This window comes from Scyliorhinus canicula, chromosome 4, assembly GCF_902713615.1.
Source record: "Scyliorhinus canicula chromosome 4, sScyCan1.1, whole genome shotgun sequence".
Classification (NCBI taxonomy): Eukaryota; Metazoa; Chordata; class Chondrichthyes; order Carcharhiniformes; family Scyliorhinidae; genus Scyliorhinus; species Scyliorhinus canicula.
The window spans coordinates 206455558-206483332 of NC_052149.1; the positions used below are offsets into that span (position 1 = coordinate 206455558).

General features: G+C 49.2%; 1 protein-coding gene across 2 annotated transcripts in view; it reads right to left on the reverse strand.

Annotated features, from left to right (window-relative positions):
- Positions 1-27775, reverse strand: part of LOC119965335 (solute carrier family 22 member 5-like) — a 90030-nt gene that overhangs the window by 6230 nt on the left and 56025 nt on the right. For both annotated transcript variants that reach the window (XM_038795958.1, XM_038795957.1), the window contains 2 exons: positions 26614-26796; positions 1062-1197 (listed from right to left, as the gene is read on the reverse strand). In XM_038795958.1, the coding sequence (XP_038651886.1) occupies positions 1062-1197; positions 26614-26796 (319 nt within the window). The remainder of the gene's footprint in view (positions 1-1061; positions 1198-26613; positions 26797-27775) is intronic.

Below are 27775 nucleotides of genomic sequence, written 5' to 3' on the forward strand. Positions count from 1 at the left end.
GAATACTAACTCGTTTCAAAGATCTGCTGTGGGGCTCTCCCTCCGCTGGATCTTCTGCCCCTCCGGCTGCGTACCCATTCCTGCACGTTTCCCAATGGCATGGGGTGGCTCACAATGGAAAACCCCATTGGCCGGCTGCAGGAACGGAGAATCTCGCTGCTGGCGGCGGGAGAGAGGAGGCACGCAGTGCCAGAAAATGGGGCTGGCGGGACACAGTATCCTGCCCCTGATGAATTTTCTCTAGAAATCCAGTGGAACAGCTCTCTTTCTCTCTCTCTCTCTCTCTCTCTCTCTCTTTCTCTCAGGAAAAGGCTATGCACGCAGAATCCAGAATCTGATATGAGGGAGAAAGGAATGGAAGAAGATTCTGAAAGGATTAGAGGGATGTGCAGCATCAATGCTAGCATAGGGCAGGTAATCCTCTTTCCATACTGTAGACTTTTTTATTTCCATATATATTTCAACTATCATAGCATTGCTTGCTTTCACCCAAATTTCACCAATATAATTATATCTCTGTACATCCATCTCTTTCAATGCCCTTCTTGATCGTCTTCCATGAACTTCAAATCATCTTAAGCTCTGCCATTTTCAATCCATTCTCCAATATGTTACCTTCAGCTAGCACCTCCCATCCCAGTTGAATTCTTATCCCCCATTTACTTACAATTCTCATTCTTGCTGCAAAATGCTTCACAATCTCATTTCTTGTCACCTCTACAACCTTCTCCAAACAATTGTTCCTTCCCTTCTCTCTGAACCTGGCCTCATCACCATTTCCACATACACTTCATTCTATCTTTCATGGCAGAGCCGTCAGTTACTGTAGGAGTGCTCTTTGGAAATATCCAAACATCTCCAGTTCTCCATCCCTCCCTCTCTATTTCACACACACTTCTTCAGTCAGGCTTCTGATCACCTCTTCTAACTCTCTCTCAAAGGACTTTGCTTCTTTTCTTCTCAGTGAAACACGGGGCATGTTGTACATTGAACATATAAGTATTAGTTGCAGTTTAGAGCAGAATTTCAGTTTTAGAATTGGAAAGACTATATATACTTACCCATTCATTGTCTGCATCTGGTCAATGGTGTCTGGGAGAGGAACATTCACAGTTTCAGGCAGAAACAAGACTCCAATTGCTGATGACATTGCCAAACCCCCCATCAGAATGAACGGCAGAAATTCATGATAAGTATCTGTGAAAATAATAATATATGTGAAAAATAAACGGTCATTAACAACATCAACGTAAAACCATAGATTGCACATGGATCACAGGTCTAGTGTCCAATAACCACCCTGACATGTCTCAATTAAGAATTAATTGCATGAGCATAAAATCCTGATCTATCATTCCATGACACAGCGCAGTGAGACAGCAACATATAGTGCTTTGGGCTGGGACTGTCCGGCTCCGGCATGGCAGATGCGGTAGGTCAGCCAAAAATCTGTTGACTTCAGGAAATCTGGCCCAGGATGTCAGATATTTTGTGTGTTTATTACAGAATGTCCTGTGTACCAGGACAAAGTTCAAGTATCCTAACTCACATCAAGTCCTATTCTTGAATTCACTTTTGGAACAAAGTGAGTATCATCCTGAAATAAAAAGTCTGACCCCACATCTATATTGATGTCACCCAGGCCTACCTCACCTGGTGGGAAGAGAGAGCCACCAACAGGCAAAAATCTATGTTTAAAAAAAATTAATTTACAGGTTGTGGGCGTCCCTGGCTGGGACAGCATTTATTGTCCATCCTTAGATGCCCTCTGACTTCATCCTCGTGTGATGTCAAATAATGACAGAAGACACTGAATCCAGCAGAGGCTATGGGCCTTGACAACATCCCGAGAGTGCTTCAGCCCTAGCGTCTCCAGTATATCTAGAGCACAGACATCAAATTAATTGTAGAAAATTACGCTGATATGTTCTGTCCTTAAAAACCAGGACAAAGCCAATCCAACTAATTACCAGTTTACCTTCAAACTTCAGCAAAATGATGAAAGGTGATGCCGACGATGCTATAAGGGGTCTTACTCAACAAGAACATGCTCATCAATTCATAATTTGGGTTCCGCCAGGACTGCTTGGCATCAAACTTCATTAAAGATATTCCCATGTCCTTAGTGCGCAGAAATATATTGATCTGAGTACCGATCGACAATCCACAACCATTTCCTCTGAAGAAATCTAAATATTCAGTATCCTCTGAATGAAAACCTCCCGGGAAAAATCTGGAGGGCCGTCGTGAACTTGGCCGAGTTTCACGACGGCCTTGGAGGTCGCTCCTCGCCCCCTATTCTCCCCTCCCGGCGGGGCTAGGAGCGGCGCTCCGTAACTCTCGGCCGCGAGGGCGTCGCGCCAAAGAATGACGTGGCCGGCGTGCCTAATGACGTCTGCCGCGCATGCGCAGGTTGGCCGGCTCCAACCCGCGCATGCGCATCTGACGTCAAGAAGCTGACAGCTCGAACCCGCGCATGCGTGGTGGTCGTCTTTCCCCTCAGTTGTCCCGCAAGACGTGGCGGCTTGATCTTGCAGGGCGGCAGAGGGGAAACAGTGCGTCCGATTGAGACGCCGGCCCAACGATCAGTGGGCACCGATCGCGGGCCTGTCCCCTCCCCAGCACAGTCGTGGTGCCCATTCCCCATCAGGCCCCCGACAAGCCCCAAACGGGCATCTCCACACCCGTTTCACGACGGCAGCGACCAGGTGTGGTTGCCGCCATCGTGAAACGGTCGCGAACGGCAGGCCGCTCGGCCCATCCAGGTTGGAGAGTCGCCGGTCGCCGTGAAAAACGGCGAGCGGCGATTCCTCCGAGCCGGGGACGTGGGGGGGGGGGGGGGGGGAGAGGGGGGAGAATCGCGGGGGGCGCGTGGGGGTGTGAAATTTGTCGGGGGACCCTCCCGCGATTCTCCCACGTGATGTGGGGAGCGGAGAATTGCGCCCAATGTTCCTCCAAAACTGCAATGTCTGCCACCTGCCCAATTGCAGCCAGAATATGGGAATACCACACATCCATCTCCCCCTCCTAGTTACACATTTTCCTGACTTGGAACTATAGACGGAATCCACACATCCTGCCACAATGGGCTGCTTAATAGTGGAAACACAATTTTCACCTCATGAAATTTCATTAAAACAGCTGGCTGCTGGAATCCCGTGAGGCCTTCCAATTGTGTTATGTCAGTGGGAATTACATCGTTCTAAAACCCGATTGATGAAGGGCAGAATATTTGGACTTTTCTGCAAAATGTCACAGCAGGTGGGAAAAGCAGCAGTGAAGCCACCAGTCTCCACTGCGACTTTCTCCACCGTATCCTTAGCTTGACAGAAAAAACCTCAAGCGCAGACAGCCTACCCCACCTGCAATGTAGTTTTTGAAAGAACAATAGGAGCAGCAGGGTAGAGCACCTGGGGCAGCAGGGTAGCATGGTGGTTAGCATAAATGCTTCACAGCTCCAGGGTCCCAGGTTCGATTCCCGGCTGGGTCACTGTCTGTGTGGAGTCTGCACGTCCTCCCCCTGTGTGCGTGGGTTTCCTCCGGGTGCTCCGGTTTCCTCCCACAGTCCAAAGATGTGCGGGTTAGGTGGATTGGCCATGCTAAATTGCCCGTAGTGTCCTAATAAAAGTAAGGTTAGGGGGGGGGTTGTTGGGTTACGGGTATAGGGTGGATACGTGGGTTTGAGTGGGGTGATCATGGCTCGGCACAACATTGAGGGCCGAAGGGCCTGTTCTGTGCTGTACTGTTCTATGTTCTATTAACAGGGCAGCCTTTAAAAAGGATGGGCAATACATAAATATAAAACAGAACATCCTCCTCCAAACACCAGCCGCCTCCCTGCAAACACCTCTCTCCATGCACACACACAACTCAACACCCGCCCGACACACACAAACAACCCCACACGCAACACCCCTCCATGCAACACCAACCCCCATGCAACAACCACACCCATGCAACAGACCTGGAAACTGCACTGTGCCACTGATCCCTGGCACTGCCTGGGCAGGACAGTGCCAGGATTCAGTGCCTATGCAGTGCCAAAAAGTGGTGCCAGGAGCAATGTGCAGATAGTTCCAGGAGGCAATGCCTGGTGTCCAGGTACTGACTGGGCAGGAGGCTCTCCCCCGAGGATTGAGCCCATCTGAACTCCTCTGGTGAGTTCTGCTCGCCAGGTGCATTCGGTGGGAGATCTGTTCTAATTCATGTTTGGCACCCTTATGCCAACGTGGATAGATAATGTATCAGGATAATGTAGAAATGCTCACAGGGCCACACATTCTCTCGTAGAGCAAACCAGAAAACGTTTGAAGATGTGACTCGGGTGCCAGGACTGTTCAAGTGGCTCTCTGCAATACGCAGCAGGGAGTATTTGCCACACGATCACAGTTTGCTGTGCCCTTCACAGGTCTGAGAGGTGAGGAGAGTGGCAAGGGCCTGCCAGAGGGTGACCTGGAAGTAGAGCAGCCCTCCTCAGAAGATGAAGGTGAGGAGGTTCAGGAAGCCAGGGGCTGCTGAGGGGCAACATGGACATGCTGATGACATGAAGAAGGGAAAATGTGGAAGGCGTGATTGTGATACCCTCATAGCTGACAGCTTTCTAGAGCAATAAAACTAAATCCAATCATCAGCAAACATCTCCTCCAGCCCTCCAAGCCATTTTGGGACTTGTGAGGGAATAGCCGAACCATCGCTGAGAGGATGCATTCATATTTGGACCTGAAGAGATCATGACTCACTGGGTTTAAATCAGTGGTCTGCTAATGTGCTCACTCTGCCAACTTAAAGTCCAGCTAGGATGAATAGCGATGCGAGTCGAAGTAGATACTTCTTACGTAAGGATGCAAACACTCCCCCCAAGGAAATGTGGAGAAGCGTAGAGCTCTCATCCTATTGTTCATGTCTTGGTTTGGGACGCTATCAGTTAGGAAACTCAGATACCCAGGGAGTCACATTGCTGATGAGCCTCCCTCAGCCATTGCCATCACGTGAGCACTAAGGTTTGAGAACTCATCCATTAAACACTTCATCCTGACAACATACATGGGTCCGGAAACAAGTTGGACTGTGGTTGACATCGAATTAATGTTCATCTTAAAAGTGGACACTCGGAATGTGAGGAAGTCTGAACTTCGGGATAAGAGGGTTGCAAAGATCCAAATCAAAATGCTTTCATTTGACTATAACATTCAAATACCCATGGAATGGTTTTCAAAAAGTGCAATTTATTCTCAGTGACTGAGCACCTGTGACCCTGAGGTGACATCAAAACTTTATAACTTTCCTAACCCTACCGCAAGCCTTGGTTCAGCCCCGACATCCGCAACTGGGGTGGAGACAGCCTGCTGGCTGCTGCATCCTGATGTCTGTGATGACCTTGGCAGAGGTTCTCTGGTGGTCCAAGCCCTGGTGGGGCCCAGTCTCACAAGGGTCTCCTGCTCAGGGGCAGAAGCACCGATGGCAGCTTGTGCTGATGGAGTTGGCATGGGCACAGGCAGAAGCGACTGTGAACGGCTGCACACCCTTGGCGTGTCTTGAATGGAGGTCCCCAGGGTGTCTGGCTGATGCTCACCCTCCCTGTGGGTGTCAGAGGATCCCGACAATGGCTTCTGCAGGTGATGAGCACCTGGAGGGAAGTCAAGCTGCTTTGTCCCCATTTGGTCTACATCCTGTTAGTTTCCACAAGAGTGTGTAACCATGGAGTGCACAACCACGCAAAAATCCATCAGTACCTGCTGGACCGAGGTCTCCATGGTGGACACCAACCTTCCCATGAGGGCCTTGAAGCGCTCGCATGTCGGAGCCAGAACATCAGACTGAATGTGGACAGATTACCTCCATCATGCTCTCTGGTCTGCTGATTGACTGTCGAATCTCTGCCCCATATTCCGCTGCTTCCCTTTGCATCTCCACCAGTCAGCTGGCAACCACTTCCAAAGGGGCATCATCTGAGCGCGACCGATCAAGTGGTTGGCCTCCAACAGTCCTCCGAATGCCTGAGACTTGGACTGTTCCTGCCTCCGACTGTTGCGGGGACGTATCTGTGAGGTTTTCCCCTGAAAATGACCGAGTCTAAACTTGAACTGTGCTCCACCAAGGCGTGCGTCCCTGCACTGGTGGAGGGTGGGGGTGAACGCTATTGCAGTTCTTCCTGATCCCCCTCAGCTCAGCTCAGCTCAGCTGACTAGCTGGCTGCAGTCTGCCGGTACCCAAACAATAAAAAAGTCAATTTTGGTGGATAAGCTGAAGCGAATTCAAAGTACATTGCACACAGTGTGAATTGCAGGATTGGTGAAGTGATGGAGCTGATATCTGTACTAGGTTGTTGGGAGAGGCCAAGCCTTGTGTTGCCACAGGAGTGATCCCTTTCCTCCCTGAACTCTGCAGCAGCCTAGCTGAGGACAAGTATCTCTGCAGTTCCACCCCCAGTTTGTGTTTGCTCATATTAGTTGTGTGCACGTTTGGCCGAGAGACAAACAGGGATAGAGCAGAGTTTGGATGAAGTGCATGTCCCCTGTATGTGGTATGCCCCAGCCAGGAGGGCAGAGAATGGAGTGTTCGGAACTGGACAGATGGGACGGGGGATGGTGGTGTTGTGAATGTTTTGTGGAAAAAGTAAGTGTTGATGCCTGGAGGCCCGGACTCCTTCAATAAGGGCCTTGAAGGCCTTGGTAGTGGAAGGAGGTGCTGCTGTCTTCTTGAGACTGCTTGCCTTTTGCATCTGGTTTCCTGACTTGTTGGAGGTGATGTGTTAGGTGGGTTGGTTTGATGTTAACTGCAACTGGATGCAGGGAAGCTAGAAACAAACGTCTAACACCGGAGATGATCCCACACAGTTTTATTTAAACTATGAACTGCTGTACATGTTCAGCTGTGGGTTGACACTCTACTAATCCTCCTGACGACCTCTTACTGGCTCGACCAGACTTACTAGCTACCACATGGCTCGACCAGACCTACTAGCTACCACATGGCTCGACCAGACCTACTAGCTACCACATGGCAATAATGTCCACTGACTTGTGCACTCTGACTGTCTCAGTGTCTGGGTAACGAAAAGAGCGGGAGTCTTAATGCCCTGTGAGCTTTATAGTGGTGGTGTCCTGTCTGGTGATTGGTTGTTCTGTGTTGTGTGTTCATTGGTCATCCTATGTGTCAATCACTGCCTGTCTGCATCTCATCACATACATGAGTGGATATTATGACATCTCCCTTTTTAAAAAATAAATTATGAAACGTGAAGGTATATACATGCCTGACTATGTACAAATGGTGAGTTAACGAACATATGTACATGGGAAGGTCTCTATTGTGCAGATACAGAGCAAACTGAACGAAATGTACAAAAGTCTATAGATTCAGTCTTTGAGGCGGGCGCCAAATTCTGGTGGATTGCTGCAGAGGTGGAGCAGGAGGCATCGGCACTTGGACAGGCGGGATCGCTGGCATTGCGGCGGTGTCGTGGACAGGCGGGATCGCTGGCAGATTGGTGTCCTTTTAGCAGGAAACGTCCGGAGGAGGCACAATAGCCGGCGGAGCAAGTGGTTAGGTGGTGGGCAGGGAACTCTCTGCAGCGCCCTCCTGTTGCGCCGGAGAATGGCGCGATCAAACAATTGGACAATGAAAGGCCCTGGGACGGCCTTCCTGACAACAACAGCTGGGACCGACCAACCTCCCTCAGGCAACTGGATGCGAACAACATCTGCGGGAGCCAGCGCAGGCAGATCCATGGCACGAGCATCATACGTGATCTTCTGCTGGTCCCTGGACCAATGCACTTTTTACAGCACCGTGAGGTGGTCAAGGTCTGGAATATGGATGGCTGGAACAGTCGTCCTCAGGTTGCGGTTCATGAGCATCTGCGCCGGAGACAAACCAGTCGACAAAGGGGCTCCCGTAGGCCAGCAGCGCCAAGTTGAAATCGGAGGCTGAGTCTGCAACCTTGCACAACAACCGCTTGACGGTATGGACCCCTTTTTTGGCCTTCCCGTTAGATTGCGGGTAATGGGGACTGTAAGTGATGTGTCTGAAGTTGTAGGATCATGCAAAAGCAGACCACTCCTGGCTGTAAAAACACGGACCGTTGTCACTCATTACTGTGAGTGGTATCCCGTGTCTGGCAAATGTTTCTTTGCAGGCTTTGATGACGGACCTAGACATGAGGTCCAACAATTTCACCACCTCCAGGTAGCTGGAGAAGTAGTCGACCAGCAGAGGGCAGCAGAGCGGAGCTACTGATTGGCTGTTCCGGGGAGATTTGCATACGTGCAGTGCGGTCAGCGTAATTTGAAGGTGTACCTGTGCAAGAGACCCTAGGTGTTCAAGTGAAGGCAAGCATCCAGCAGAGGGCAGCAGAGCGGAGCTACTGATTGGCTGTTCCGGGGAGATTTGCATATGTGCAGTGCGGTCAGCGTAATTTGAAGGTGGTTTGTGGAGGGGCTGTTGTCAAATGACAGTTAAAACCCATAACACTTCCTCACTGCTTCCACCCCACCCCCTCCTCTAACCAAAAAAACAACAACCGTGATTGTCGGGGAGGTAACTTTATCTCTTTAAAAACTTACCTTGAAGGGTGACATCACAGCAAAGCAGTGACCTGATTGGCTGGTAAGGAAAGTGCTTCAATTAGCAGTAGCTGGGAGAAATTTAACTCTGTGCATTGGTATGTATTGTGATTGTAAGTAAAATCCTTATTCCTTTCATTTATTCATTTTTTTATACTTTATTTGTAATCAGTTAAGGTAAAGTGTGAAAATGGCAGGAGATCCCAGACCGATATGCTCCTCATGCTCAATGTGGGAGTTCAGGGACGTGGCCGATGCCCCTGACTCCTTCATGTGCAGGAAGTGTGTCCAGCTGCAGCTCCTGTTAGACCGCATGATGGCTCTTATCTGCACCACGACAACTGGCTGTTCACACTCCCCCTTCAGTCTGTCCTGCAGCCAATCTGAGCCTTGCGAATGGACTTACTTTGGAGCATCCGTGATGCTGAGGAGGTCGTGGATAGCACGTTCAGTGAGTTGGTCACACCGCAGATTAGGATTGGTGAGGAAGACAGGGAATGGGTGACCAAAAGGCACAGAAAGAGCAGGAAGGCAGGGCAGGTGTCTCCTGCGGTCATCTCCCTCCAAAACAGGTATACTGTTTTGGATACTGTTGGGGGAGATGACTCACCAGGGGAAGGCAGTAGTAGCCAGGTTCATGGCACCGTGGCTGGCTCTGCTGTACAGAAGGGCGGGAAAAAGACTGGCAGTGCTATAGTCATGGGGGATTCAATCGTAAGGGGAGTAGACAGGCGTTTCTGTGGTCGAAAACGAGACTCCCGAATGGTATGTTGCCTCCCGGGCGCACGGGTCAGGGATGTCTCAGATCTGCTGCAGGACATACTGAAGGGGGAGGGTGAACAGCCAGTTGTCGTGGTGCATATAGGCACCAACGATACAAGTAAAAAATGGGATGAGGTCCTACAATCAGAATTTAGGGAGTTAGGAGATAAGTTAAAAAGTAGGACCTCAAAAGGTAGTAATCTCAGGATTGCTATCAGTGCACCGAAACAGCCAGAGTAGAAATGTAAGAATAGTCAGAATTAATACGTGGCTTGAGAGATGGTGCAGGAGGGAGGGGGTTCAGATTTTTGGGACATTGGAACCAGCTCTGGGGGCGGTGGGACCATTACAAATTGGATGGTCTACACCCGGGCAGGACTGGAACTAATGTCCTCCGGGGTGCTTTTGCTAACACTGTTGGGGAGGTTTTAAACTAATGTGGCAGGGGGATGGGAACCAGATTAGGAAGTTAGAGGTCAGTAAAGAGGCAGCAACTAAAACTAGTAAGGTACTGGATAATAAACTCAATGTGACTAAGGGGAAGAGTAGACAGGGAAGAGATGATGAACGCAAAGGGACAGGTGGTCTGAGGTACATTTGTTTTAATGCGAGAAGTGCAGCAGGTAAGCAGATGAATTTAGGGCTTGGATTAGTACCTGGGAATATGATGTTATTGGTATTACTGAGACTTGGTTGAGGGATGGGCAAGACTGGCAACTAAATATCCCAGGGTATAGATGCTTCAGGAGGTATAGGGAGGGAAGTAAAAGGGGTGGAGGAGTTGCATTAGGGTGCAGGACAGACATGTTCCTGTGAAAATGAGAGATAGAAATGGCAAGATTAGGGAACCATGGATGACGGGTGGAATTGTGAGACTACCTAAGATGAAAATGGAACCATACATAAGATCGAGGCGACTCAAAACTGATGAAGCTTTGGAGGAATATTGGGAAAGTAGGACAAATCTCAATACAGAGATGATATCACAGCTGTGATTAAGGAGGGCACGATGGAGGATTCGAGCTCTGAGGCAATATGGATATAGCTAAGAAATAGGAAGGGTGCAGTAACATTGTTGGGACTTTACTATAGGCCTCCCAAAAGCGAGCGTGAAGTAGAGGTACAAATATGTAGACAGATTATAGAACAATGTAGGAGCAATAGGGTGGTTGTGATGGGAGATTTTAACTTCCCCACATTGAATGGGACTCATGTAGTGTTGGAGGCGTAGATGGAGCAGAATTTGTAAGGAGCATCCAGGAGAGCTTTTTAGAGCAGTATGTAAATAGTCCAATTCGGGAAGGGGCCATACTGGACCTGGTATTGGGGAATGATCCCGGCCAGGTGGTTGACGTTTCAGTCAGCGATTCCTTTGGGAATAGCGATCACAATTCCATAAGTTTTAGAATACTCATGGACAAAGACGAGAGTGGTCCTAAAGGAAGAGTGCTAAATTGGGGAAAGGCCAACTATAACAAAATTTGGCAGGAGCTTGGGAATTTGGATTGGGAGCAGCTGTTTAAGGATAAATCCACATTTGAAATATGGGAGTCTTTTAAGAAAAAGTTGATTAGGGTGCAGGACAGACATGTTCCTGTGAAAATGAGAGATAGAAATGGCAAGATTAGGGAACCATGGATGACGGGTGGAATTGTGAGACTACCTAAGATGAAAATGGAACCATACATAAGATCGAGGCGACTCAAAACTGATGAAGCTTTGGAGGAATATCGGGAAAGTAGGACAAATCTCAAACGCGCAATAAAGAGGGCTAAAAGGGGTCATGAAATATCTTTGGCTAACAGGGTTAAGGAAAATCCCAAAGCCTTTTATTCGTATATAAGGAGCAAGAGGGTAACTAGAGAAAGGATTGGCCCACTCAAAGACAAAAGAGGGAATTTATGCGTAGAGTCAGAGGAAATGAGTGAGCTTCTTAATGAGTACTTTGCATTGGTATTCACCAAGGATTGGGACATGATGGATGTTGAGGCTAGGGATGGATGTTTAAATACTCTCGGTCATGTTTGCATAAGGAAGGGGGAGGTTTTGGGTATTCTAAAAGGCATTAAGGTAGACAAGTCCCCAGGACCGGATGGGATCTATCCCAGGTTACTGAGGGAAGCGAGGGACGAAATAGCTGGGGCCTTAACAGATACCTTTGCAGCATCCTTGAGCACGGGTGAGGTTCCGTAGGACTGGAGAATTGCTAATGTTGTCTCTTTGTTGAAGAAGGATAGCAGGGGTAATCCAGGGAATTATAGACCTGTGAGCTTGACGTCAGTGGTAGGCAAACTGTTGGAGAAGATACTGAGGGATAGGATCTATTCACATTTGGAAGAAAATAGACTTATCAGTGATAGGCAGCATGGTTATGTGCAGGGAAGGTCATGTCTTACAAACCTAATAGAATTCTTTGAGGAATTGACAAAGTTAATTGATGAGGGAAGGGCTGTAGATGTCATATACATGGATTTCAGTAAGGTGTTTGATAAAGTTTCCTATGGCAGGTTGATGGAAAAAGTGAAGTGGTATGGGGTTCAGGGTATACTAGCTAGATGGATAAAGAACTGGCTGGGCAACAGGAGACAGAGAGCAGTGGTGGAAGGTATTGTCTCAAAATGGAGAAAGGTGACTAGTGGTGTTCCACAGGGATCCGTGCTCGGACCACTGTTGTTTGTGATATACATAAATGATCTGGACGAAGGTATAAGTGGTCTGATGAGCAAGCTTTCAGATTATACTAAGATTGGTGGAGTTGCAGATAGCGAGGCAGACTGTCAGAGAATACAGCAAAATATAGATAGATTGGAGAGTTGGGCAGAGAAATGGCAGATGGCGTTCAATCCAGGCAAATGCGAGGTGATGCATTTTGGAAGATCTAACTCAAGAGCAGACTATATGGTCAATGGAAGAGTCCTGGGGAAAATTTATGTACAGAGAGATCTGGGAGTTCAGGTCCATTGTATCCTGAAGGTGGCAACGCAGGTCGATAGAGTGGCCAAGAAGGCATACAGCATGCTTGCCTTCATCGGACGGGGTATTGAGTACAAGAGTCGGCAGGTCATGTTACAGTTGTATAGGACTTTGGTTAGGCCACATTTGGAATACTGCATGCAGTTCTGGTCGCCACACTACCAGAAGGATGTGGATGCTTTAGAGAGAGTGCAGAGGAGGTTAACCGGGATGTTGCCTGGTATGGAGGGTGCTAGCTATGAAGAAAGGTTGAGTAGATTAGGATTGCTTTCATTGGAAAGACAGAGGTTGAGGGGAGACCTGATTGAGGTCTACAAAATTATGAGAGGTATGGACAGGGTAGATAGCAACAAGCTTTTTCCAAGAGTGGGGGTGTCAATTACAAGGGGTCATGATTTCAAGGTGAGAGGGGGAAAGTTTAAGGGAGATGTGCGTGGAAAGTTTTTTACGCAGAGGGTGGTGGGTGCCTGGAATGCTTTGCCAGTGGAGGTGGTAGAGGCGGGCACGGTAGCATCATTTAAGATGCATCTGGACCGATATATGAACGGGTGGGGAACAGAGAGAAGTAGACCTTGGAAAATAGGCAACAGGTTTAGATAAAGGATCTGGATTGGCGCAGGCTGGGAGGGCCGAAGGGCCTGTTCCTGTGCTGTAATTTTCTTTGTTCTTTGTTCTTCGTTCATTTGACCAAAAGCACGTAATCACGCCCATTGTTGTGAAAGAGGTCTACTCCCACTTTAGAACACGGACAGGTCACAAGCTTGTGCTTTTTGCGGTGTGTCTTTGGGCTGAGCCTGTTGAAACTTCTGGCAGGTTGAGCAGTTGAGGACTGTGTTAGCAATGGCCTGGTTGATACCCGGCCAATAAACCGCCTCCCGAGCTCTGCGTCAACATTTTTTGACCCCAAGGTGACCCTCATGGATCTGCCCGAGCACCATAGCTCGTATGCTTTGAGGAATGACGATCCTGTCCAATTTAAGAAGGATTCCCTCAATGACCGTTAACTCATCCTTTACGTTAAAGAACTGGAGACACTGCCCCTTTTGCCAGCCGTGGGCGAGGTTTTGCATCACGCGCTGCAGTACAGGATCTTTGGCAGTTTCTTCACGTATTGGGACCACACGTTCATCAGTGGCTGGTAAGTTGCTGGCACACAACTGCATCTTAGCCTCTATGTGGCAGATGAAGTTGCCCTGTTCACACGGCGTGGTGATGGACCTGGATAGGGCATTTGCGATGATCAGCTCCTTACCCGGTGGGTAGATGAGTTCAAAGTCATAATGGCAGAGACGAAGAAGAACGTGCTGTAGCCGAGGCGTCATGTGATTTAGATCCTTCTGGATTATGAGGACTAAAGACCTATGGTCTGTTTCCACCATGAACTACGGCAGGCCATATACGTAGTCATGAAACTTGACTATTCCTGTCAGGAGACCCAAGCACTCCTTCTCAATCTGGAAATACCGTTGCTCGGTCGGCGTAATGGCCCTGGAGGCGAATGGCACTGAAGCCCAGGATGAGGAGTCGTCTCGCTGGAGGAGCACCACCCTAATGCCATCCTGGCTAGCGTCAGTAGATATCTTGGTGTCCCTGGTTGGGTCAAAGAACGCCAGTACTGGGGCTGTGGTGAGCTTCGCCTTTAGCTCGAGCCACTCCTTTTCATGTGCGGGCAGCCACTGGAACACTGTCAACTTCTTTACGAGATGCCGGAGGGCCGTGGTGTGGGCTGCCAAATTGGGAATGAATTTCCCGAGAAAATTCACCATCCCGAGGAAGCGGAGGACCGCCTTCTTGTCCTCCGGGGTCTTTATGGCGTTGATGGCCAACACCTTGTTGGCATCAGGTTACACCCTGTGTTGTGAAATGTGGTCACCCAGGAACTTGATAGCGGATTGACCAAATGAGCATTTGACCCTGTTGAGCTGGAGGCCATTTTCGTGAATCCGATGGAAGACTTGTCGGAGGCGGGCAATGTGATCCTCGGGCATTGTGGACCAGACGATCACATCGTCCACATATACTCGCACCCCCACGATGCTCTCCATCATTTGCTCCATGATGCGATGAAGTACTTTGGAAGCTGATATGATACCGAAGGGCAAGCGGTTGTAGCAATAGCGGCCAAATGGGGTGCGGAACGTGCACAGCTTCCGACTGGACGCATCCAGCTGTATTTGCCAGAAACCCCGGGAGGTGTCCAGCTCGGTGAAGAATCTGGTGTGAGCCATCTCACAGGTTAACTCTTCACGCTTCAGGATCGGGTAGTGCTCCCGCATGATATTGCGGTTCAGGTCTTTGGGATCAATGCAAATGCGGAGTTCACCAGAGGGTTTTTTGGCGCATACCATGGAGCTAACCCAGTCTGTTGGTTCTGTGACCCTTGAGATGATGCTCTGGTCTTGGAGGTCTTGAAGCTGCTTTTTTAGGCGATCCTTGAGCGGAGCCGGCACCCGGCGTGGTGCATGGATCACTGGGGTGGCATTTGGCTTCAGCAGAATTTGTAGCGATATGGGAGCATGCCCATTCCATCAAACACATTGTGGTATTGCGTGAGGTGTTGTCTATCTCAGCCTGGAGATTCACATCGGTCGAGGTAGTCGCTGGTGTCGAGGACATGGTGTGGACTCGCTGGACCAGATTCAGGAGCTTGCAGGCACGAGCACCGAGCAGGAACGCCCTGTCAGGCCGAATGATCTCGAATCGCAAGGTTGCCTTGAACTTCTTGTGAGCTACCCCTAGCCGACACGATCCACTGGCAGCTATGGCATTGCCATTGTAGTCGAGGAGTTGGCACGCTGGTGGCAGAATGCTTGGTCAGTCGCGGATGCTGTTGAGATCTGACTGCGATAGGAGGTTCGCAGACGAGCCGGTGCCCAGTTTAAATCGGATGCGACCCTGGTTGACTGTGAGGATAGCACAGCACTGATCGTCGGGATCCACACTGAGGATTGAAAGGCGGGTTGCAGGTGCAGTGGAGACCAGCTCGCCTGTGGTTATGATGCCCACCCGATATGGAGATTCGAAGCAATCAGCATCAGGATCCGTTGGGCTGCCGGGATCAGTATCCTGCATGTCTGTTGTACTGAACAGATACTTCTGCGCCGTATCTCGGACCGCTGGCTGATAATCAGTGGAGCGGACCTGCAGCAGGCCGCGTAATGGCCAGGATTCCCACACTGTAGGCATCGCCGTCCCTTGGCTGGACATTGTCGCTTTAAATGGGCAGAGCCACAATTCAGACACGCCATCACGCTGACGTCAGCGCGTTCTGTGCACCAACGCTCATGCACGGTGCGGTCGGCCGACAGACGCACCTGCGCATTAGGGTTGTCGGCCTCGTCGACCACCCGGCTGTGGCATGCATGCGTAGGGACATGGGAAAAGCACGCGAAACAGCCACTCTCCTCGATGCTCAGGCCTTGCATTTTTTTTATGGTCTTCATCCGTTCTGCCTCATGGGAGGCCAGTTTTCCATTTTCCGCCGCCCTGATGTGGGAGTAACGATTCCTGGCATGCTCATGGACCACGCACGCCTCAATAGCGACGGAGAGAGTTAGCTGTTTTATTTTAAGGAGCTGCTGCCGAAGGGAATCGGAGTGGACCCCGAAAACTATCTGATCCCGGATCATAGAATCAGCTGTCGAGCCATAATTACATGACTGCGCCAGGATGCGGAGCTGGGTCAGGAAGGACTGAAAAGGTTCATCCTTACCCTGAAGCCTCTGTTGGAAGATGTACCGTTCAAAGCTCTCATTCACTTCAATGTCGTAGTGGCTGTCGAATTTCAGCAGGACCGTTTTAAACTTCGTCTTATCTTCGCCATCGGCAAACGTAAGCTAGTTGTAGATATGGATGGCATGACCCCCGCGGTTGAGAGAAATAGTGCCATCTTCCTTGCATCCAAGGAAGGTCGGAGGCCTCGATATACAGGAGGAACTTCTGCTTGATGATCTTCCAATTGGCGGCGAGGTTGCCGGAGATGCGGATCTGCGGAGGAGGCTGGATGTTTTCCATTTCGCTGGATGGCCGCTTTCTAGTCGTTGCAGATTTACTCGAGGTAGGTTTGGCAGGATTAATAGCACTCTGGTACCATGATGTGTTAGGCGGGTTGGTTTGACATTGACTGCAACTGGATGCAGGGAAGCTAGAAACAAATGTCTGACACCGGAGATGATCCCACACAGTTTTATTTTAACTATGAATGGCTGTACATGGTCAGCTGTGGGTTGACACTCTACTAATCCTACTGATGACCTCTTACTGGCTCGACCAGACTTACTAGCTACCTCATGGCAATAATGTCCACTGACTTGTGCACTCTGACTGTCTCAGTATCTGGGTCCCGAAAAAAGCGGGAGTTTTAATGCCCTGTGAGCTTTATAGTGGTGGTGCCTTGTCTGGTGATTGGTTGTTCTGTGTTGTGTGTTCATTGGTGATCCTATGTGTCAATCACTGCCTGTCTGCATCTCATTATATACATGAGTGGATATTATGACAGGAGGGTCTCCTTAAGGCAGGTGGGCTTGACAGAGGAATATGAGTGTGCTGGACTGGTGTTTAAATATTGTGCCAGGACTTTCAAACTTGGGAGTAATTGTCAGGCAGATGAATCAACTGCTGGTCCACCAGGTGATTCGGAAACAAACTCGCCTACGCAATTAGTGAGCTTCCAAGTGTAGAATCTGGCGTGAGATCCCACCAATCTAGCCCACGGTTAAGACACCCATGGCACAGCCCCCCACTGTACTTAGTCTCAGAGATGGATAGTTCTGTCCTCTGTCCCTGTCGCTGGAATCCTAATTCTGGAATGTCCCCCACAACAGCACGGTGTTGATGCCTTTTCAATTAATGATGGCTTTGCATGTGATACTCACATCCCATGAACAAATAATAGAAAGAGTCACCAATTGCCAGAATCCGAGTCAACGGCGATCACATCCTGTAAATGAATGTTTTTTAAAATGGTAATTGATGTTAGGTCAGTTGTTAACTTTAATACTGAGATTGATCACTTTTGCTAATCCCACTGAATAGTAGCAAGGACCTACGTTTCTAACCATGAATGTATACTCAGAACATATGTCCAATCTACAGGAAGTACTAAAACTATCCCAGTGGTTATATTTAGAAGAGATATCCATGTATCACTATCACATTTCTGTGGAGAGACGTAGCACAAGCAGTCAATTCTATGTCATATTATACACACCAGTATATCATGGTGCAGACACACACTGATTGACACACAGCAAGACCAATCAACACACACAACACTGCAGCCAATCACCAGTTAGAGCACACTCACTATAAAGACAGAGGACACTAGTTTTCCCGCTCATTCAGGATGCAGCCTCTAAGAAGGACAGAGCTCACAGCTTGTAGCACAGACCTTTACCATGTGCTGAGACTATAGACTGGTTAGGATAGGCATAGGTCTTCAGTTTAATCTAAAATAGTGTCGACCCACAGTGAAAGAATATTCAACAGTTTCTATCTTAATAAAATAGTGTTGTACTATTTCAAGTGTTGGTAGCCTGTACGTGTTACTGCTGAGGTAAACGCAGTCTCCACAAATCCAGAGTACCCAATACATCATGGTACCAGTACGTGATGTTAGAATTTATTAGACATACCTGCAAGTGATCTGCCTTCCACCAGCATACAGCCATCCTGCAAAATGGACAGCGTCCGCCCCCCACCGCCGCTCCGCATCACCGGTATCCTCGGGGCCAACTGGAAGATCTTCAAACAACGATTCCAGCTTTACCTTGAAGCCACAGACCTGGAAGATGCTTCAGATGCCAAGGAGATCGCTCTCTTCCTCTCCACGGCCGGGGACCACACCATCCACATCTTCAACTCTCTCACTTTTGCTGAGGGTGAAGACATAATCAAAATTCAAGACGGTCCTCCTCAAATTTGACAGTCACTGCGACATCGAGGTGAATGAAAGTTTCGAGCGCTGTGTCTTCCAACAGCGTTTGCAGGGTAAGGATGAACCTTTCCAATCCTTTTTCACCCACCTCCACATTCTTGCGCAGTCCTGTAATTACGGGTCCACTTCCGACTCCATGATACGCGACCAGATTGTTTTCGGTGTTCAGTCGGACCCCCTACGCCAGCAGCTACTCAAGATTAAGCAACTCACCCTCGCGATTGCCATCGAGACCTGCGTGCTGCATGAACACGCCACTAATCGGTACTCACACATCCAAGCGGCTGAAACGGCGCGGCAAGGTCCCCACGAGGCAGAACGGGTCCAAGCAATCAAGCAACTCCAGGGCCTCAGCCTGAATGAGGGCGGCCATTTTGTGCGCTTTTCGTGGCCTCCCGCGCATGCACGCACTGAACGAGGGGACGCCGACATGGACGATCGCACTGCGCAGGTGCAGTGGCACAACGAGCGTAATGACGCTACAACGTGCAGCAATTGTGGCTCCGCCCACTTAAAGCGGCAATGTCCTGCAAAATCCCGACGCTGCCTACAATGTGGCAAACTTGGCCACAATGCTGCTTTATGCAGGTCTGCTCAGCCTGCCAACTCTCGTCCCTCCAGCCAGCTACGCAGGGATGTCCGCGCCATCCAACCCACGGTCACCGAACCTAATGCTGACTTACTGCCTGGCATTGACACCGAGGACCCAAAGGCATCTTTTTGAGTCTCAGGACACTGGTTTTAGGGCACTGCGCAACGCCATTATTAACCAATACCACGATGTTTGAGGGTATGGTCATGCTCCCATACACCTACAAGATCTTATTGAAACCGAATGCCACGCCTGTGGTACACGCACCTCGCAGGGTCCCAGCGCCCCTCAAGGACCGCCTCATGCAGCAGCTGCAGGACCTCCAGGACCAAGGAGTGATTTCCAGAGTCACGGAACCGACCAACTGGGTCAGCCCCATGTATGCGTGAGAAAACCTTCCGGCGAATTGAGAATATGCATTGATCCCAAGGACCTCAACCGCAATATTATGAGAGAGCACTATCCCATTCCCAAGCGCAAAGAGCTCACATGTGAGATGGCTCGCGCCAAGTTCTTTACCAAGCTAGACACCTCAAAGGGATTTTGGCAGATCCAGCTCGACGAGTCCAGCAGGAAACTCTGCACGTTTAATACCCCCTTTGGAAGATATTGCAACACCAGGATGCGTTTTGGGATCATCTCTGCATCAGAAGTGTTCCATAGGATTATGGAACAGATGATGGAAGGTATTGAAGGTGTTCGCGTCTATGTCGATGACGTAATCATCTGGTCCACCACCCCGCAGGAGCACGTTAATTGCCTCCAGCGTGTCCCCAGACGGATACATGAGCATGGCCTCCGCCTCAACAGGTTCAAATGCTCCTTTGGTCAACCAGAAATTAAATTCCTCGGAGACCACATCTCCCAGTTTGGTGTGCAGCCGGATGCGGACAAGGTAGCTGCCATCAAGGCCATGAAGACACCGGTGGACAAGAAGGCGGTCCTCCACTTCCTGGGCATGGTCAACTCTCCAGGGAAATTCATCCCTAACCTCGCCTCTCACACCACGGCTCTCAGGAACCTGGTCAGGAAGACGACAGACTTCCAATGGCTCCCTGCCCACGAACACGAATGGAGGGTATTCAAGGCAAAGCTGACCACGGCCGGCCTTAGCTTTTTTTAACCCAGCCAAGGAGACTAAAATTTCTACAGATGCCAGTCAATCTGGCATTGGAGCAGTGCTCCTTCAATGTGATGAGGCCTCATCATGGGCCCCCGTTGCATACGCGTCGCGTGCGATGACCCCCACCGAACAGCGTTATGCGCAGATTGAAAAGGAGTGCCTGGGCCTTCTGACCGGAGTCGTTAAATTCCATGATTATGTCTACAGACTCCCTCAGTCACCATAGAGACAGACCATAGACTGCTGGTCAATATCATACAAAAAGACCTGAACGATATGACACCTTGCCTCCAGCGTATTCTTCTCAAGCTCAGGCGATACGTCTTCCAGCTGGTATACACCTCGAGCAAGGAGAGCATCGTTGCTGATGCTCTCTCCCGGTCTGTCACCACTCCATGTGACCCAGCGGGATTTGTCTGCCAGGTTGATGCCCATGTGGCATTCGCTGCCTCCAATCTACCTGCCTCAGATGAACGCCTTGTTCAATTTCGTCGTGAGACGGCTGCCGACCCCTTGCTCCAGCGTGTCATGCGCCACCTAATGGACAGGTGGCGCAAGGGACAATGCCCTCAATTCTATAATGTCAGAGATGATCTGGCGGTAGTGGACGGGGTTCTTCTAAAACTGGACCGCACAACATGCCATCATCATCCACAAATCAAAGAACATCACACTATTCATAGTAGAGAATCACCTACAATATCTTCTCTTCCGACATCACCATTACATCTGGTTTCCCCCACTGATCTATCAATGGCCCCTTCCTGTTTCCCATGTGCATACTCACCCATAGTGACACCATCCAAAATTATTCAAAGAAATTAAATAAGCACCAGAAGAAGTATTCAACGATTGCGAAGAAGACTTTGAGCTTGGTGCTGGCATTGCAACACTCTCAAATTTATATTACAGTACCAGCAAATCATCTGAAACAATTATATGAACTGATAATAATCCATTGACGTTTTTTTAGCGATTCCGGAATAACAATGCCAGACTATTTCGATGGAGTTTATTGTCATTTCATTCAAAATAATACATGTGGCAGGACAAGAAAATGTGATAGCCGATGCTTTGTCACGAATGTGATGAAGAGAAGCAGGTTCGGTGGAGGAAGAAGAATTAGAATGGACTATGTTATTATAAATGTATGCGTGTTTTGTTTTTGTTTACAAAAAGGTGTATGTATTGTCAATTTTGCTGAAAAGAAAGTGAAAAGGTGAAAAGTGAAATCAACTTAAAGTTGATGGTTAATTTTTTTTCTTGGGGGAAGTTGTCATGGGAGTATCACTTTAAGAAAAGTTTGTCTTCTCAAGTGGCTGCAGTGATGTCATCGTGTGGGTGGAGCTGGGCTCTCGCTCTGCTTTTTACTTTTGTTTTGAGCTGGAAGCTGTTTTTGGCTCTGAGTTTTAGTTTTGGTTTTTAGTTGGGGAGCTACATCCAAACCAAGAAAGTATATTTTTGGTCTCTCTCTCTGCATGCTAAAGAATGTCTCCAGATCACTTGATGATTTCAAAGTAACACCTGTTTCTGGAAGGAATGCAATCCTATTGTTTTTTGCAGAAAAAAAGGGCGTTTGGCTTATGGATGTTGTTAGGAAAGTTATTTAGGGTAACCTATAGAGTACTGTATCTTAGGGGGGGGTGTCAGTGTTGGTCGTTGATAAAATGTTAACTGGTTTATTGAATAAACATTGTTTTGTTTAAAAATACTTTAGGGGCACGATTCTCTGAACCCCCCCCCCCCCCCCCCCCCCGCCGGGCCAGAGAATCGCCGGGGTGCAGTGTGAATCCCACCCCGCTGCCCCGATGCAGGATTCTCTGGCGCCGGTTTTTCGGCGGGGGGCGGAAATTGCATCTCGCCGGTCGGGGGCTGTTGGCAGGGGCCCACCCGGCGATTCTCCGCTCCGCAATGGGCCGCGTGTCCGCCCGCTTTCAGCCAGTCCTGCCGGCGTAAATCAAACAAGGTCCTTAACGGCGGGACATGGCTCTGAGGGTGGCCTGTGGAGTCCTAGGGGGAGCGCGGGAGGATCTGGCCCTGGGGCAGCCCCCACGACAGCCTGGCCCGCGATCGGGGCCCACTGATCTGCGGGCGGGCCTGTGCCGTGGGGGCACTCTTTCCCTCCGTGTCAGCTGCTGTAACGGTCCGCCATGGCCGGCGCGGAGAAGAACCCTCCTGCTCATGTGGTGGGATCACGCCAGAACACGCTGGCGCTCCTGCTGATGCGCCAACTCGCACCGGCCGGCAGAGGCCAATCGGCGCTGATTGGCGTGGCGCCAGCCCCACCGCCGCCGGCTGGCGTGGCGGCAACCCCGCCGCCGCTGGCCTAGCTCCTGAAGGTGCGGCCCAACGCCAGAGTGCTTCACGCCACTCCTCGGCGTCGGTACGGCCCACCTTGACGGATAGCTGAGAATCCCGGCCACGATCTCTGTTGCATCACACCTAGAAAGTGGGCCCTTGTGCTCCTCATAACCAAAATCTATTAAAAGTTGTGGCTCAGGTGAACTCCATGATATACTTTGGTGTTCTCTAATCCCTGGCCCATACTAATATAGATAGGTTAGGGGAGTGGCCTAGATCTGACAGATGGAGCTTACCGTGGATAAGTGTGAAGTCATGCATTTTGGTCAGAAACGTAGGAAGGCAACTTATTATCTAAACGGCGAGAGACTTTAGGGTTCTCTGTTGCAGATCCATTCATGAATTGCAGAAACTAGCATGGAGGTACAGCAGATAATAAAGAAAGTGAATGGAATGTTGGCATTTATAGCTAAAGAAATTGAGTATAAAGGTAAGGAAGTGTTGTTGTAACTAAACAAGGCATTGGTGAGACTACACCAAGTGTATTGGGCACAGTTTTGGTCCCATTATTTGAGGAAAGATGTAGTGTCGTTGGAGGCAGTTCAGAAGAGGTTCATTAGATTGATTCAAGAGACGAGAAGTTTATTGTATGAAGAGATTGAATATTTTAGACCAATCCCCCTAGAGTTTTGAAGATTTAGGGGAGATCAAATTGAGGTATACAAGATGATAAAATGTTTGGATAAAGTAGACATGGAACGGATGTTTCCTCTTGTGGGGCATTGTAGAACGAGAGGTCATAGCCTTACGATAAGAGGTAGCAAATTTAAAACGGAGTTGAGGAGAAACTACAGACGTGATTCACTCAACTAATTGGGAACACGTTTAACCATGTGTTTCCCAGCACTCGCAGTGCCGGTAAATGCATGGCTATGCAATATGACTTGTGTTGTATAAGGGGCTTCAGTGGTGAACGCAAGGCCAAGGCTGCACATAACCCTGTTTTGTACAGCGGGGAGCTACGCTCACCAGAACTCCCCAGTGTCGCGAGAGATCGGGAGGCCATTTTTAAATGGTGCTCCGATTTCCAAGGCCCTCAAAGCGATCTCTGACAACCCCCGGCCCAATTACACGTGCACAAAAAATGCCACCTTGGCAGTGTCAATTTGGGGGGGGGGGGGGGGGGGGGGGAACTCAATCAAAACTCCAGTGAATGGGTGGGAACAGTTAAAACACCATTTCACAGTATTTGACTGGAAAAAGAAAGCTGCCACTTGAGAGGCAAAGACAAAGGAGCTGCTGGAGGAATGTCACGTGAGAGTACCTTTAAGAAATGGATGTTTAAGCAATGTACCTTTAAGAAATGAACCAGCTCACATTACTGCAGTGATGTCAGAGGGTGGGGTTAGCTGAGTTTTGAGAGAGCAGCTGAAAAATGCCTGGCTGCTTTGCTGAGAGCTGCATGAAGAAAAAGAGCTTGGGTGTGTCTGTGTTTCGCAGTGAGCTGGATCTGCGGAGATCTCTGCCAGGAAAGAATACCTCGGAATCACTTGAGTGATTTAAACTCATAACAGTAATGTCTTCAACCTGATGTGTTTCTGTTTAAAGGTGTTAAGTCTTTTGGAGGTTTGAAGGAACATTTTGAGGAATTATTTAGCGTTGTATTATTTTAGGGGTTATCTTTGAAGTAAGGGGTGTTAAGGTACCCAATGTTTATTTAAAAAGGTGAAGTTGAATTCATGGAATAAACATTGTTTTGTGTTTAAAAACCCACGTGTCCATAATTGTGATATCACACCTGGAAACCAAGCTGTGTGCTTCAAAAGCAACAATACATTAAAGGGAGAGATTGGTTGAACTCCATGATACATTTTGGGGTTCTGAAAATGCCGCTCCCATAACAGTAAAGCCAAGGGCACTATTTTTGTGTTAACAACCAAACAAGATGCTGGTGAGAGTTTTGTTTTACTAAAGAAAATGAATAGAACAGGTGGAGACTCTCGAAGTTAAGGAAAGGGGAGATATCGGGGGGATTCTCCGTCCCGACGCACCACATTTCTGCCTCACCACGCTGGCGGGATGCTCCGTTACGCCAGCCAGTCAATGGGGTTCCCTATTGTGGAGCAGCCTCACACCGTCGGGAGTCCCCGGGCGCCGGCAAAACGGAGAATCCCGCTAGCGGAGAATCCCGCCCTTCAAGTTGTACCTTGCTGTGGGAATCATTTACTGGAAAAATTAGGCTGAGTAGAATGATTGTCAAAATCATTCCTTTGGGGTGAGATTTTCTGTCGGCTGATGCCGGATTCGGGAATGCGATTGGGCAGAGAATCAACTTTGACGGCGAAATCGTGGCAGACACCAGTTTGATGCCAAATCACAATTCTCCGGTGCCTCGACAGTGGTGTCAATGCGTTCCACACGTACTGTAAACGCTGTTGGCTTATCATTAGCGGGCCTGACCGGTATTCTGCGGAGCTTCACTGAGGGGTAATCCATCCGGCACGGTTCACTTATGCTTTTAAGAATTGAGTAACAGGCGCCGTAGCTGATGAGGGAGAGAGAGGAGGTGGGACACACAGAGGCACAACCGTGGGCTGCTGGTACTGGCACACCCCGCTGACCACCCACCTTGGCCCCTGGTTCTGCAGAGTGACACTGGTCATATGGGTGCCCACCAACACAACCGCACCCCAGCCCCCATTCCCTATCACACCCTCTGCCAGACCTCCCCCTCGCACACCCAACAGTCTACCACCCGCCGGCGGACCATCACGTGACCCACATAATGGCAACGTCCACAGTAGCCCCTACAGGGGGCCGCCGGACGGGGGTAGCAGAGTGTACCGCTGACAATGGCAGCACCAGCAGATTGTCTCCCTGCCAGCAGGGATGAGCGTCAGGGCCAGAAGCCCGTATGGTGCCGGGCACCGATGGGTCTAGAGTCCACAGTGCCAACTGTGGCTACATTGTAGCCTGATGGACCTTGTAGCCATCTAAGATGGACACTGGGCTACAAAATGGAGAACTGCTAAGACTGCAGGGAAAAACAGTCATAGTGAGGACAAACAGCTTGCAGAAGACTGTTTTGCATTCTGCACGTACAGAAACCAGTTTCTGGCCAGGTGCAGAGTTTCAGCCAAAGGTGCAAATGGGAAACAGATCTGCATAGTAATGAGGTGATCCAGATCCAGACCCCGGACAATAGAAACATTTAAGTATCAATGGATACTTTTCCATAGACGCCCAGACAGAATGGCGCCAAAGCAACCAACACAAAGAGCCGTAAGGACCGCCCCACCCATCGAGGAACGACCCTAAGATTGGGGAGTTTGAAAGATATCGATTGGGAAAGACCCAATCGATACCTAGCAGGTGAAAGAACCCGCCCCAAGGGGCACGGACTTCTAGGACCTATAAGAGTAGGTCCCGCACATGGTTCGGTCTGTTGTTTGCTCCGGCCCAGACCTGTTACATCGCATCCTGACTCCAGTTTCATCACCGGCCGTTGAGCCTCAGCCATCGAACTGTAAGTGCCAACACAACGATCGCTACGTGATCCAGACCTTGCTAGCCCTTGACAACTTTGCAAATCAGAAAGTTACAGACCAAGAACGGGACGAAGGCCTTGCTCCCTGACCTTGCCTGTTCCTGTCTAGATAAGTATTTAGTTGTTTAGTATTAGAAGTAAGTTAGTCTCTTTAGCGTATGCATGTGTATTTATTATATTTGTTATAATAAACACCAATCGTTTGGACTTACTAATCGGTGTACGGATTTATTACTTTGAACCTGACCTTGATATACTTGTGACGGTGTCTCAATACGGCACCTGGCGACTCCGAGCATAATTACACATACAGAGCCATAGTAGTGTTAAGCACACGGCCTTTAAACGGAGGCGTGTTAATCACACTCCAGTAAAACGAGCAACAACCTGATTGGGAGCGAGGGTACACACTCTGCCAACATGTTGACCTTTCACCCCCTGCAGATAATGGATATTGGAATTCAACCAGAAATTGTGGCCTTTATCGTAGTAGCCACAGCCCTGGGGGATGCACTGAGGCTGTATTAATTGGAGCTGCCCAAGGAGGAGGAAGCACCAGCATTCGCAGCCTGCCCCAGAGGAACAGAAGGCAGCCACTGAGGATGGAGAAGCCAGCCGCCCAACAGTCCGATGAGGCGCTGCATCAGGCCTCGTGTTGACCGGCACAGCATCTCATTCGCGTTCCTGGTCACCATATCAATAATCCCTGCCACATTCTTCATCTACACCATCTGTATATGAATGGTGTGGATTCAGAAATGTATCAGGATAGTGCAAGAATTTTACCTCGAGACAGAAGTTGAACCAATAACTTACCAAGATAAAAAATGTAAGGTGAGATGATGCTGCCAACCCTGGAGGCTGTTGTGCTCATTCCGACACCCATGTTTCTTATCGTGGTTGCATACAGCTCTGCACAGTAGACATAAACTATGGCAAAGGCACTTGTGATCCCAAATTTTCCAATCATCACCAGCACAGTGGAAATTACTGAAAGATCTGGAAGAAACATGTGTACCAGTAAACTTAGTGGAATGTGTATTGCTTTATAAGTGCCTGGCTGTATAATACCATCACACACTCAACACCTGGGCTAATTTTCCAATTGAGTAGTTCTAACAACACCTCTCCGTCAACTGGTAGTACATTTTGGAACTTGATGACGATGCCCCCATCCATTAAAATTAATGAACGGAAATGCACGATCCACATTTTCCAATTATATACTCCGAATGGATGAGATGAGAGGGGTTGGAGCCTTGAAGACGGAGGGATTGAGGGATCCATGGGGAAGTGGGGGGGGGGGGGGCAAGGATGGTGGGGTGGGTGATAAGAGATCATGAGATGGAGGGTTCGGAGGTAAGAGAGGGTGGCTGGTGGTTGGGGAATCGGGTCAGGTGGGAAAGGGGTCTGATCAGGTCATGTCCACGGATTGTGAGGCAAGGGTGGGGGAGGAGTCAGTTCGGGTCCACAGATCGGATACTTAGCGATTCAGGATGGTGGGAGTGGGGGGTGGTGCGTGGCCGGGAGTGCAGGGAAATCCCCTGGGGTGTCAAGAGTATGGGGTGGGTCCCCTGGGGTTGGCTGAAATCGGGGGGGGGGGGAAATCGGGGGATGGGCCTTGAGCTTTCTAAAATTTACAAAGAAGTTCGAGGAGCTTTTAATTTTTCTACTGTTTTTGGAACTATTTGCATAACCCAAGTGGAACCATCTGAAGTTACCAGTTTTAATGGTTTCTATGAGAAAATTCATCATTCTAATTTACAATTTCTTATTCAGACCTTACAATGGTCCATTTCCAAATCCTTATACACAGTTGTTCATTCAGGTCCCAGATGCCCTTGGGCAATGCGCCATGTCAGTCTCCCACCTTTACACAAAATATAGTGCCAATTAAACAGAAAAGGCTGAGTCTGGCATAATGTTTTCTTTCTGTTTCTGTTGTAATGCTATTTTGCTGATACTTCATGTTTCTTAT